This window comes from Mirounga leonina, unplaced genomic scaffold (genome assembly GCF_011800145.1).
Source record: "Mirounga leonina isolate KUSES-001 unplaced genomic scaffold, KU_Mleo_1.0 Mir_53, whole genome shotgun sequence".
Classification (NCBI taxonomy): Eukaryota; Metazoa; Chordata; class Mammalia; order Carnivora; family Phocidae; genus Mirounga; species Mirounga leonina.
In genome coordinates this window covers 3,863,602-3,875,802 of record NW_023270807.1, presented here as the reverse complement: position 1 = coordinate 3,875,802, position 12,201 = coordinate 3,863,602, and the positions used below count along the sequence as shown (strand labels likewise).

At 51.3% G+C, this 12,201-nt stretch overlaps 1 protein-coding gene across 2 annotated transcripts in view; it reads left to right on the top strand.

Moving 5' to 3' along the window:
- The window catches only part of CPNE5 (copine 5), an 88,052-nt gene that overhangs the window by 43,076 nt on the left and 32,775 nt on the right, over nucleotides 1–12,201 (top strand). For both annotated transcript variants that reach the window (XM_034991157.1, XM_034991156.1), the window contains one exon: nucleotides 9,793–9,896. In XM_034991157.1, coding sequence (XP_034847048.1) covers nucleotides 9,793–9,896 — 104 coding nt within the window. The remainder of the gene's footprint in view (nucleotides 1–9,792; nucleotides 9,897–12,201) is intronic.

Genomic DNA, 12,201 nt, shown 5'->3' with positions numbered 1-12,201 from the left:
GTCCCTGGTCCATGCTTTGAGAACTGCTGCTATGGGGGTATAAATTGTTAGCCAAGATTAATTGAGCAATTATGCTGAGCCACACATTGTGCTTAAGGGTTTACACGCGTCGACTGATTTATCTGTATTATTATAATATATGATGTAAGACTGTAGGTAGTATGAGGTATTATTGTTATCTGATATCTTACGGTTTTTATTTTATGGGGAGGTTAAACGACCTGCCCAAGGTCACATAGCCCCTGGGTAGAAGAGATTTGAACCCAGGCAGTCTGGTTCTAGTGCCAGGGTCTTTAACTGCCAGGCGGTGGGGTCCCCAACTCAGGGGCTTCCAGTGGGAGAATAAGACACAGAATTGCAGTATAGCGATGACCACATCAGCTTATACACAAGTACTCATTCTTCTGGCTTCTCTGTCTGTTTACCTAGGTGGGTCTGGAGGAACTTGACAGCAGGGCTACACCCGAGGGCTTGGTGTGCTGTAGGCGCTCGGGGAGCTCTCTCTCGGGAATCTGTGACTGAATGATTGACCAAATGTTTAGCAGCAGCAGATGATGATGGAAGCTCTTACAAGTGTATATGCTGACCATCTGGAAGTTCCTGGGGTTCAGACAAGGGAGAGGGAACCCAGCTGACATTATAGTAGAGCTATTGAAGCTCCCTGAGCCTCAGTTTCTCCACCTGTATGTTGGGGCTGATAGGGGTGCCTGTGGTGAGGATTGAAGGAGTTCGTGGAGGTGGCTGGGCCAACAGGTGCCTGGGGAAAGATGGAATCTGCATTCCTTGAAGCCTAAGGTGGGGTTGCTCCCCCGGCTTCTAGCTCAGCTAGTGACTTCCTCCCTAGTTGCTAATTAAATCGGGTAATAGAAGCTAACGTGCTTAGGGAATTCTAAAGCTTCAGACAATGCTGGGTGCTGTCCTTGGTCTGGTTTTCCGGGATTGGCAAAATAGTCCATATTTAGTATTTATTAGGCGTCCCCCCCTTGCTCCTCCTTCCCCATCCCCCCCTCCCCTCCTTCATCCAGGGGTGGTAGCGGTTTTCCTTGATCTAAGCTGTTCCAAGGCAAGGAGGTGGGGGGTGGGCTCCCTTCCTGCCTCTTGAGATTGTCAGCTCCTTTTCTTTTGGGGCATCTTTGGATGCGTTCTGTCTTTCCCTAGAATACTTGCAAGGAAAAGAGACTAATTCCCAGCATCTGGCTGAATGAAAATAATTACATCTGAACTGCTTTGCTTCTGAGTTCCAGCTCTGCATTCAGTGGGAGGATCAAAGGAAGAGGGTGGAGTCTAAGGGGTGGTTTTTTTTTTTTTTTCTTTCCCTTACCAGAGCAGGGCTTTCTGCTCAAGTGAATGCAGTCTGCCTAAGTAGACAAACCCTCCCTCCATCCACAGTTACCGTGTGGGCGGTTGGGGACGAGCGAAGGACCGGAGTGGACTCCCGTGGATCGCCAGCACGCTTCGATAGGTTATGCAAAAAGCCTTGCTCATTGAGATTTTAAATACCAAGAAAGTTGCAACAATCAGAATTTGATCCAAAATATTATTCAGTGATACTTGATGTTGACAATGATGAGCTTAAGCTCCTGAAGGGCCTCTGAGTCATCAAAGATTTAATTATGTTCAGCAGTAAAACCGTCATTATTCCGTCATACTGACCAACATTTGCATAGTCCGCACAGTTGGCCCGAGCCCCTTGTGTTCACAGTCTATTTGATCCTCACCACAGGGCTGGGAGATGGGGAGGGGTGAGTGCCCCCAGCCCACAGATGCAGAGAGGTTGAAGTGCCAGCCTCAGATGGCTGAGCTGTGGACTCCTAATCCTCAGAGAGTACTTCCCTCACCCACAGTGAAGCCATAAGCTTTACGGTACATGGAAGAGCCGTGGGCTTTGTGATCTTTGTGGGGCAGGAACCTTCAGCAGCCGTGGTCAGTGGCTGGGCTTCTAGAGAGTTCCTGGCCAGATAGTGCATCTTCACTGCCTCCCAGTCAGGTCCCTACATACACTGGCAAGAAGGCAGCTCACCTCTCACAAGCCAGGGGAGTCAAAGCTTTTCACTTGTAGCTGCCCCAGCCCCCCCCGCCTTAGGTATCACCAGCTTGCTCATGTGTTCATTCGTTTTAGCAAATATGTCTTGGGTCAGTTCTTGCCCCCCCTCCCAGAGTTTCCAATTTAGTGTGAGAGACAGAAATGCCAACCAGCAATCACGGTACAGCAGGGGTCCTTAACTTCATCAGACCCATTGCCTCTTTTTTTAGTAGCAGGTATTTTATAGCACTCTTTACTATCCTGAAGGAAAATCCATGGATAATACCATAAAAGAGGCCCAAATACATACAGGTGAAGGAATAAGCCTGTGCGGCTACCTGGAAGAAGATGGGTCCAGGCAAAGAGAACAGCTTGTGCAAAGGCCCTGGGGCAAGGAGATAGTGATGAGTGACACTGGAGAGGTGAGAGAGTAGGTGGGGTGGGAGGCTAGATGGTGCGGGACCTTGTAGCGGGCCTGCTTAGCAGGTTGGAATCTTGATAAAGTCAGAACTCTCACTGTTCTCAGGACAGACATCAGGGAGAGCCCAGTGTTTCCATGTGGGAACCTAGGGAAGAGTCCTGGGAGAAAGGGAGAAAGATAAGGAGAAAGAGGTAAGGTGAAGCGGGGGAAGCTTTTCTGAGACTCAGAAGCATGCAGCTTGGTATTTGGGAAAGACGTGTGTTGTGGCACAGATGCGTGATCCACGACGAGCAGACACACACCACCCTTTTACAAGTTAGTTGGTAATTTTTTTTTGGTCTTAGAAATCATCCCTCTGGTTTAAAAAAACAAAAACAAAAACATTTTTTCCTGATGCTAAAAAATAACATGTTCATAGTGGACATGACAGCAAATACAAAGAGATAATCATTGTTCACATTTTGGTGCATTTGCTGCATTTCCTCCTTCTAGGTGTTTCTGTGTATAGTTTTTTTCTTCTAATTAGTAGAATGTGGTATCCAGATTTATGTTCCCATGTCATTAGATATTCTTTGAAAACGTATTTAATAGCTATATATTATGCCTCCATTATATGGATGGCCATAATTTATTAAATCTGTTCTCTTATAGGAAACAGTATCATTCACACTGCCGTGAATATCTCCTCCTAGCCAAGTCATTCCATTTTTCTTTTGAACTTTAGTTGATGGATTTTGGTTAGTATCCCAGACACATAGGCTCCATGCGTGGGAGGGAAAACGGCCAATCTGGGGTTTACAGCGTCTGAATGACCAAATCAACAGATGCACAGCTGATGAGATTATTTGAGAAGTCAGTCATTAAGACGGCAGAGAAAACCCAGCTTGACCCCCACGTGGTCATTACAGTCAATGTGTAGTGACAGGCCCGATCTCCTAGACCAACTCCTACACCCACCATCTGTGTTCAAATCAGCTCTAACCTACACGGTCTTTGTGGATATCCCAAAACGCCTGCACCCCAGGCCCCCTGCTTCTGCAGTCTTATCCTGGTGAGTTGGGGCTCTGGACCCTTCTGTGAATGTGGGAGCCCTCCCAGAGGTTACAGCTCACAGAATCACTCTCGACTCTGGGTTGTGTTCCCTCCTGCTGGCGTGCTGAATTTCAGAGTTGTGGCTAATGATTCTTTATCTTTTAATTGGTATCTTTTTTTCCGCAAACTTTGAAGAGAAGCCAATAAATGTCATCATGGTTCCACCATCTATTGAAAAGTTCTTTTTAGGGTGTAGCGTGTGAGCAGGAGGGCAAAGTGGTTAAGAACTTGGGCTCTGGGGCGCCTGGGTGGCTCAGTTGGTTGGGCGACTGCCTTCGGCTCGGGTCATGATCCTGGAGTCCCGGGATCGAGTCCCGCGTCGGGCTCCCTGCTCGGCGGGGAGCCTGCTTCTCCCTCTGACCCTCCCCCCTCTCATGTGCTCTCTCTCATTCTCTCTCTCTCAAATAAATAAATAAAATCTTTAAAAAAAAAAAAAAAGAACTTGGGCTCTGGATCCAGACCAAATGCCATTGCTTACTAGCTATGTGACTCTGGGCAAGTTACTTGACTTTTCTGTGCCTTCGTTTCTTCATTTGTAAAATGGCTTTATTTGAATTGTGGATGTTTTGTTTGTCATGGGTTTTTGCATTGATTTTGATTTTTCAAGATGTCACATTAAAATCTTGATTTTGATGACTGGGCTTTTGGGCACCTTCTAAATTTTGCACTTACCTTACTCTTATTCTGATACTGGAGCATGCCAGCAAGACCCAGCTTCCGTTCTCCCTTCCTGGGTGTTGCTACCCTCTCCTGGCCTTCAGCTCACCTGCTGTCCTCTGGGCCTGAACTCTGACCTCCTGGGTCAGGGAGGGCTAGTGCTCTGGAGTAGGCCAGGCCACCCTGGAGTGAAAGGCTGTTTGCTGTAGTCTCCCCAGCAGCCTGATTAACATGCGGGAAGATGCAAATTGAGGCAATCCTGCTGTTTTAGAAGAACTTAATATGTTTTTTTTTTTTTTTTAAGATTTTATTTATTTATTTGACAGAGAGAGACACAGCAAGAGAGGGAACACAAGCAGGAGATATGGGAGAGGGAGAAGCAGCCTTCCTGTCGAGCAGGGAGCCTGATGCGGGGCTTGATCCCAGGACCCTGGGATCATGACCTGAGCCGAAGGCAGATGCTTAACCAACTGAGCCACCCAGGCGCTCCGAAGAAGTTAATATGTTTTTTAAAAAGATAGGGGGAAAAGGCAGAAATTGCTGGAAATTATGTATTGCAGGAGTTGTTTATCTTCTCCACAGTTGATTCCAGAGATGCTTCTGGTTTGGGAAGAGCATTTCACGTGCTCAGAGAGCCCCACCCTCCAGCTGAGGCTTCAAACAGCCGGACCTCTGACCTTAGCCAGGATTGGCTGCTTCCTAATCCTGCTGGCCCAGTCCATCTATAGCCACTCCCCAGACTCTTCCTGGGGTCCATTCACTAACCTGCACTTAAGGGGAGCGGTCAAAGCCTTGTCTGTGTGATATGACTATTGACATAACTCAGAGCCACCTTCAAAAGCACAGTCCCCGGGAGGGTGGTGGAGGGATGGGATAACTGGGTGATGGGCATTAAAGAGGGCACATGATGGAATGAGCACTGGGTGTTCTATGCGACTGATAAATCACTAAATTCTACCCCTGAAACTAATAATACACTCTATGTTCATTAATTGAATTTAATTAAAATTAAAAAAAAAAAGCACAGTCCCAAGACAGCTACGGTGCCTTGTCTCAAGGACTCCCCAGCGGGTGCGCACTCATGAGGGAAGAAGCTTGCTGTGGTCACAGCCTAGAAGTCTCACTGCAGGTGTGTTTTATCCCCATGGATTCAACAGTGGCACGACCGTAGTGATGATCGCAAAGCGCTTTTGGTGAATGTTTCTGGGTCTAGATTGTGTTAGGGAGGGCGGATCAGGTTGAGCGGCAGAATAAGCTGCCAGCAACACCTCATGGATTTGCCATCAGCCGGAATGAGGTGTGGCTCATTGGAGGATTTTTCCAGTTAGCTGAATTTCAGAGCCAGGCTTTTTTTTTTTTTTTCCCCTGTAATTTTAACTAGTTTGCACGGAGGAGGCCTTTCTAAAATGGATTTCACACTTCTCTGACTCCTCAAACTGAGGCTACAGAACATAATTAAACTTATCGGGATGATTTGGGGTCATCATTTGGAATCTCAGTTATTAAGCTTTGGAGCCAGACTGTCTTGCTCCGATCCCAGCTTCTCCTCCTAATAGCTGTGTGGCTTCGGGCAAGGGTGTGAACCTCTCTGGGCCTCAGTTTCCCCATCTTTAAAATGGGAATAATAATAGTTCCTACCTCTTGGGGTTGGTGAGAAGATTAAAGGAACTGATAGGCATAAAGATATCTGCTTGGCACAGATTAGGTAGAGCCCTATTCTACTGCCATTTTCATAGGTAGACACCAGTTAAACATTGGCGGTTGCATAGGGTTCAGCGCAAGAATAGATGGCCCCCGTTCTTACAGCTGCTCCATGCTCTGCACTGTGGACCGGTGTTTCACAAAGGCCCTTGGCTTTACTCTTCAGGATGGGATCTCAGGGGGCCATTCCTACTCCATTTTTCCAGAAGAGAGCACCCAGGCTTAGGTGACATCGCTTGCAACGGGCTGCTCAGCTGACAGGGGGCAGAAGTGCGCCTCCAAACAGGTGGCCTTGGCTGAATGGTCCTGGGCGTGATGATCTGTTACGTTCTGCTTCCCTTCCTGATCTTGCAGGGCCTTGAGGGGTTCTCCTAGGAAGCGACACTAAGAGCTTTTGCCCCTGGATTTTGTGGCATTGGTTTTGGTTGTTTCAATGTAAGTGCAGCTTGTTGTGTGTGGCCTGCCTGAGTTCATTCAGGTGACCTCCAGATGGGTGGGGTCACATTTGGAGTTCCAACCCAGCCGTATCCTGGGGCAGCCGGAGGGGGTCTGGACTCCCGGACTGTCTCCTGAGTGCCAGCCTCCCCAGTGTCGTCCCTGTCCCCTGATGCTCCCAGTGCCATCGGCACGGAAGCCTAAATTGCCTGGCATTAAAGGACAGTGTCATCGGCCTGCCCAGCAGGTCACTTTACGGAGAAGGAAACTGAGGCTGAGAGCCCAGAACTCAGGGAGCCTTGCTGGGCTGTCCCCCTCTGCTGTCCTCAGCAGAGTCTGAAGGGCGGTGTTTTCTGGTGCCACAGCCCGCTGCCCCTCTGGGAGGAGCGAGGGCCGGCTTGGTGGGCCTATGAGCCGTGCGGTCCCGTAGGGCCTATGCTCGGTTTAATGCAATGCCCTGCTGTCACATTTCCCCTTTCCCATGGACCTCACCAATTCTATAGCCAGCGTTGGGAGGAGCCCACCTGGTCCTAGGCCTCCTCCTTTTTCTAGGCCATGGGATAGAGCTCCCCAGGGAGGCATTTAAAATGCTCCCTCCCTCCAACATGGGATGGGAGTGGAACTTTCTACTGTGGAGATACAGTGACTGCAGGGAGCGGGCTTAGAAGGTGAGAGATCTTTCTGGGAGGCTGAGGGAGAAAGCCCCGCCTGGGTGATCCTCTATGTGACCTTGGGCATATGACAGGATTTAAAAGCCTCAGTTTCCTCATCTGTAAAATGGAGAGAGTAGCAGAGTTACTTCATATGGTTGTTATGCAGATTCAGTGAAATAATGTGCGTAACGAGAAGGCTTCACGTAGTGACTTGCACGTAGTAAGTGCTCCAGAAGTCGGCCGGTCTCTTATTCCAGGTCTGATGTCCTAGGTTTCTCTGGAGGCTCTAGGATTCCCAGGGCTCCTAGGCCTTGCAAGCCCCCAGTCCAGCTCCTTCTTCCTCTTGGGTAGGCCACGAAGAAAGACATGATGAAAGTTGTCATTACCTGGGCCCCTCTGTGTGCGGGCTGCTGTGCCTCAGCCCTGCCCCTCCTCAGGGCCTCCCTTGAGTGGGCACTTCCGGCCCAGGTTAACCAGAGGCCAGCCCCCTCCCGTCCATACCCGCCCCGGGGTCTGTCCAAAGAAAGCAAGGAAGGGGGCCTCCCGAACTGGACTGTGCTCTCTCTCAGGGAGCGGAGTGGTGTGCCGGAAGGGACGTGACTTTGAAATCAGTCCATACGTGTTGAATTGCCACTCGACCAGTTACCACCTGGTGATCTTGGGCAGGTTAGCTGCTTCTACCCCCTGCTCCCTCATTTATAAAAAAGCGACAAAGGATTACTTTAAGGGCTAAAGGTGATAAGGAGATCAGTGACTTGGCCATACATATGGTATCTAGTAAATGTGTGTTGAAGGAACGAATGAGTGAAGGGAAGGATGCTCTGTGTTTGCTATTGTCAGATGTCCTTGAGGGAAGGCATTTGAGGGGGTGGGGCAGGGACAGAGGCCACACACATTGTGTGTGCAGGGAGGGGCAAGTGTGCAAATAGCTTGCACGTACAAGGCACCTGGTGTGCGCCATACAATATTTCCAGCACTATCGTCATATTGACTCATTTCAATCTCACAACAGACCTATGAGGTAGGCTGCCGGTACCCAGTTTTACAGATGAGAAAACTGAGGCCAGAGAGGGTGAACAACTTGCTCTAGGTCACACAGCTAGAAAGGGATGGAGCTGAAGCAGGCACCCTGGCTCCAGCAACCATATTCTTTTTTTTTCCCCAGCGATCATATTCTGAACCATTATATCATACCCACTCCCAAACCTTTGACCATGTCCTTCAAACATGTGGGAGGTTGCCTTTTCATCTCTGCCACCATTTTGGTCCTCACAGGCCTGTAGGACACTGATCTCATGAGACGGTCTTCCCCAGTGACAGGAAGGGGGCAGTGAGAGAGCTAAGTGACTTCCCGACAGGCCCTGGCCCTGAAGGGCAAGCCAGGCCCCAGGGACTAGACAACAAAGCTCTGAGCTCTGGCCACCTGGCAGCTGGTTTGTCAGGATGCAGACCTTTCAGGTTGAAGAGGCCACGTGGGGATGGATGAAGAGGAGGACATGGGGGCATCTCTGCCCAGTGTCCTGTCAGCCGCAGCGAACTGAGGAACTGGGGGCCATGTGAGGGGAGGGGTCCAGCAATCCTCACCAGGGCCTGGCTACCTTCTTTGTGCTCTTGGGCTGAGTGTTGTGTCCACTGGGGCCGTCAGCTGGTCATGGCAGTCAGATCCCAGGGCTCTGCCTGGTGAACTTGGGGGAGTTGCTCCCTGCTTTGAGCCTTGGGCTGCTCAGCTGTAAAATGGGCCGCACCTACCTTAGAGAGTTGGGTGGGCCTCTCATGGCTTAGTGGGTGTGAAAGTGATGTCTCATCTTTTTTTTTTTTTTTTTTAAGATGTATTTATTTGAGGGCGCCTGGGTGGCTCAGATGGTTAAGCGTCTGCTTTCGGCTCAGGTCATGATCCCAGGGTCCTGGGATCGAGTCCCGCATCGGGCTCCCTGCTCCTTGGGAGCCTGCTTCTCGTTCTGCCTCTCTCTCTGTCTCTCATGAATAAATAAATAAAATCTTTAAAAAAAAAAAAGATGTATTTATTTGAGAGAGAGAGAGCAAGGGGAGGAGCAGAGGGAGAGGGAGAATCCCAAGTAGACTCCCCACTCAGCACAGGGGCTCAATCCCGTGACCCTGAGATCGTGACCTGAGGTGAAACCAAGAGTCGGACGCTTAACTGACTGCGCCGCCCAGGAGCCCCAGTGGTGTTTCATCTTGACAGTCTTCTTCGAGCCATCTAGTGTGTGAGGGGAGGGGGTGCTGTGGACAGAGCGAGGGCTCTGAGGCTGTCAGACCAAGGTCAGAGTAGCCTTGGGTGAGTCGCTTCACCTGTCTGAGCCACTGGGTAAAACAGTAGTGGACTCACGCACATCAACACTGATGGGGCTGCACTCTGCCGAGTACTTTGCCTTTAGTCCTCGCGATAGCCCTTTGAGGTGGGTGCTGTGATCAGCCTCGTGGTACAGGGGGGAAACTGAGGCTCCAAGCGGTTGCCTCCCTTGTCTGAGGTCACACAGCTAGAAAGTGGCAGAGCCAGAATTCAAACTGGGGCAGCTGGCTCCAGAATCAACCCTCCACCCCGCCCCCCACTGCTCCATCAGACCTGCCCAGTAGGGTTGTTCGAAGATGAAATGAGACCCCCCCCGCCCAGTATTAGCCCAGGGCCTGGCCCTTGGTTGGTGCAGGGCAAACGTAACATGCTGTCCTTTAACCAGCTTGGTACTCAGAATCCTCCTCTCTTCCAGGGCCTTGGGGCTGTGTTTCCACAGGGATTGGGGCGCCCTCCAGCCGTCTCCTGCCTCACCCCTGTTCTCCCTCCTTCCCACCAGGATGTAGCCACAATGCAGTTCTGTGCCAACAAGCTGGACAAAAAGGATTTCTTTGGGAAGTCCGACCCCTTCTTGGTGTTCTACAGAAGCAATGAGGATGGAACGTAAGTCCCCTGACAGCACTTCACCCCCTTTCCAGCATCAGGGATGGAGGGGTGTGGTGACCTTCCAGGCAGGGGGGCTCGGGCCTGCCTCTTCCCAGTGCCGCCTGCTCACAGTAGCAGCCGGGGCTCCTGGGTAGTGCCCTGACACGTGGTTGGGACCGGTGGGGGGTACGGGCAGCTCCCAAGCCAGCAGTGCCATTCTGAGGGTCTCAGCAATGGTGGGTGCTAGGTATGTCGGAGGTGAGGGGAGTGGGCGAAAGCAGGGCTAGGGTGGGAATGAGGGGTTCCTCCGAATAGCCCCTTCCTTCTCCCACACAAATCAGCACATATCTCCAGCCCACCCCTCCTCCGCCAGCAGCCCTCTGAACACCCCACTACCACACGTGCCCCCCACCCAACTACCACACGCCCAGCATGGCAAATCCGGATCCTGTTACCTGGCCAGTCCCACACCTTGCCATAGGCTTCATTGAAAACTGCACGCGTCTTTAAAGCCCCCATTTCCTCCTCTCCTCTCCCTAATCTGGAAGCCACCCACAGTATGACGGAAACACACACAACATGTCGGCAAATGTAGGTCAGCCGTGCACACGGATGCACAGATTCTAGGTTGAGGGTCTGAGGACCTCGGTCCACCCCATTGGCTTGCTGTGTGACCCGGGGCAAGTTATGCCCCCTCTCTGGGCCTATTTTCTCATCAGGAAAATGAACCAGTTGGATTAGGCGGTCTCCACGGTCTCTTTAAGCAGCACAGCTGTGGGAGGCTGTGGCCACTTTGAGCTGGGATGCTGCAGAACCGGGAAGCGATGGGGCCAGGGAGGTTAATTAGAGAAACACTGCTGGAGAAGGGGAACTTGGAAGCAGGTTTGGAAGGAGAGGGAGAAAATGGGTCCATGGGGGAGGAGCAGATGAATAACAGGCTAGAGAAAAGGCGAGTGTAAAGCAGGTGTGTCCGGAGCGGAGGGCAGAAAGGCCTCCTCCAAACTCCCCTTGATTCTGGAACTCTGGGTGTGTGTGTGCGTGTGTGTGTGTGTGTGTGTGTGCTGGGGGGCAGGGAGGAGCAGGGGGGAGGTGTGTTTCACTTCAAGGGAAAACCGATTTTAAAACCTGAACGAAAAAAACCAAGGGAAATTAGGTGTGATCATTTGCATAACAAAAGGAGTCTTTGTCTCACCAAAGGACTCCCAGCAGGATTTCTTTAAATAATTCTTGTTGACTTTGACTTGACTTGAGGGAGGGAGGGAAGGGCCGAGTGATGATCCGGGCGCCCACGGAAATGGCCACACAGGTCTCCTCCAGAGAGGCAATGCCTGGTCAGGCCAGGTTTGTCTCGGAGGTGAAGGCCGGCTGGCCGGGAGAGAGGGATTTGGGGTTGGGAGCAGGGAAGGGGTGTGTTACAAAGTGTTTGCCAGTGATTGTTCTAGCAGAGCCTGTGTAGGATGGGTGGGGAGGGGGCAGGGAAGAGGGAGAGACTCGTGACTGACACCGTGAACAGGTGGGAGGTGCTGAGCGCTGGCGAGCCTCGGAGCCTCGCCCGGGAAATGCAGGGAGGAAGTGGGGAGGGGAGGACGGGGGCAAAAGGACAGTGAGCGGACCTCACTAGGCAGGACTGGGGTGGCCACTGAAGTCAGAGCCCCTCCCCGGTAGTGGAGCCGTGGGAAACCCAGAGTGTTAAAAATGGCAAAGGAGCTGGTCAGATGGGGGAGGCGACGGGAGTTTATTTGGGGGCGAGTTTCACTTGATGCACGGGCTGGATCTCTCCGGGAGCGGTCACCAAGGGCAGCTGGAGAAACCCACCCAGAGGCCCCCAAAGGATGGGCCAGTCTGCGGGCACAGGTCAGAGGCTGACCTGGTGGAAGCAGGGTGGTTACCCAGGGTTTGAGGAGAGATGAGTAGGTTTGGGAGACACCCCCAGTTAGGAAGAGGTCAGGAGGAAGGTCGGTGAGGGAACCCAGGGAGTGGAATGTCCTGGAGGGAAAGGGTTGGAAGCGTCTTCAGAGCACCCACTGTCCTGCTGGCCCTCTACCTATTTTGTCTTCTTCAGTCCCAGTCTCTTCTCTGGGAGTAAGAATGTGATAGAGAGGTCCGCCGGGCTGCCTGCTGTGTACCTTTAAGGGTTTTTTTTTTTTTTTTTTGGTTTTTTTTTTTTTAAAGATTTTATTTATTTATTTGAGACAGAGAGAATGAGAGACAGAGAGCATGAGAGGGAGGAGGGTCAGAGGGAGAAGCAGACTCCCTGCCGAGCAGGGAGCCCGATGCGGGACTCGATGCGGGACTCGATGCGGGACTCGATGCGGGACTCGAT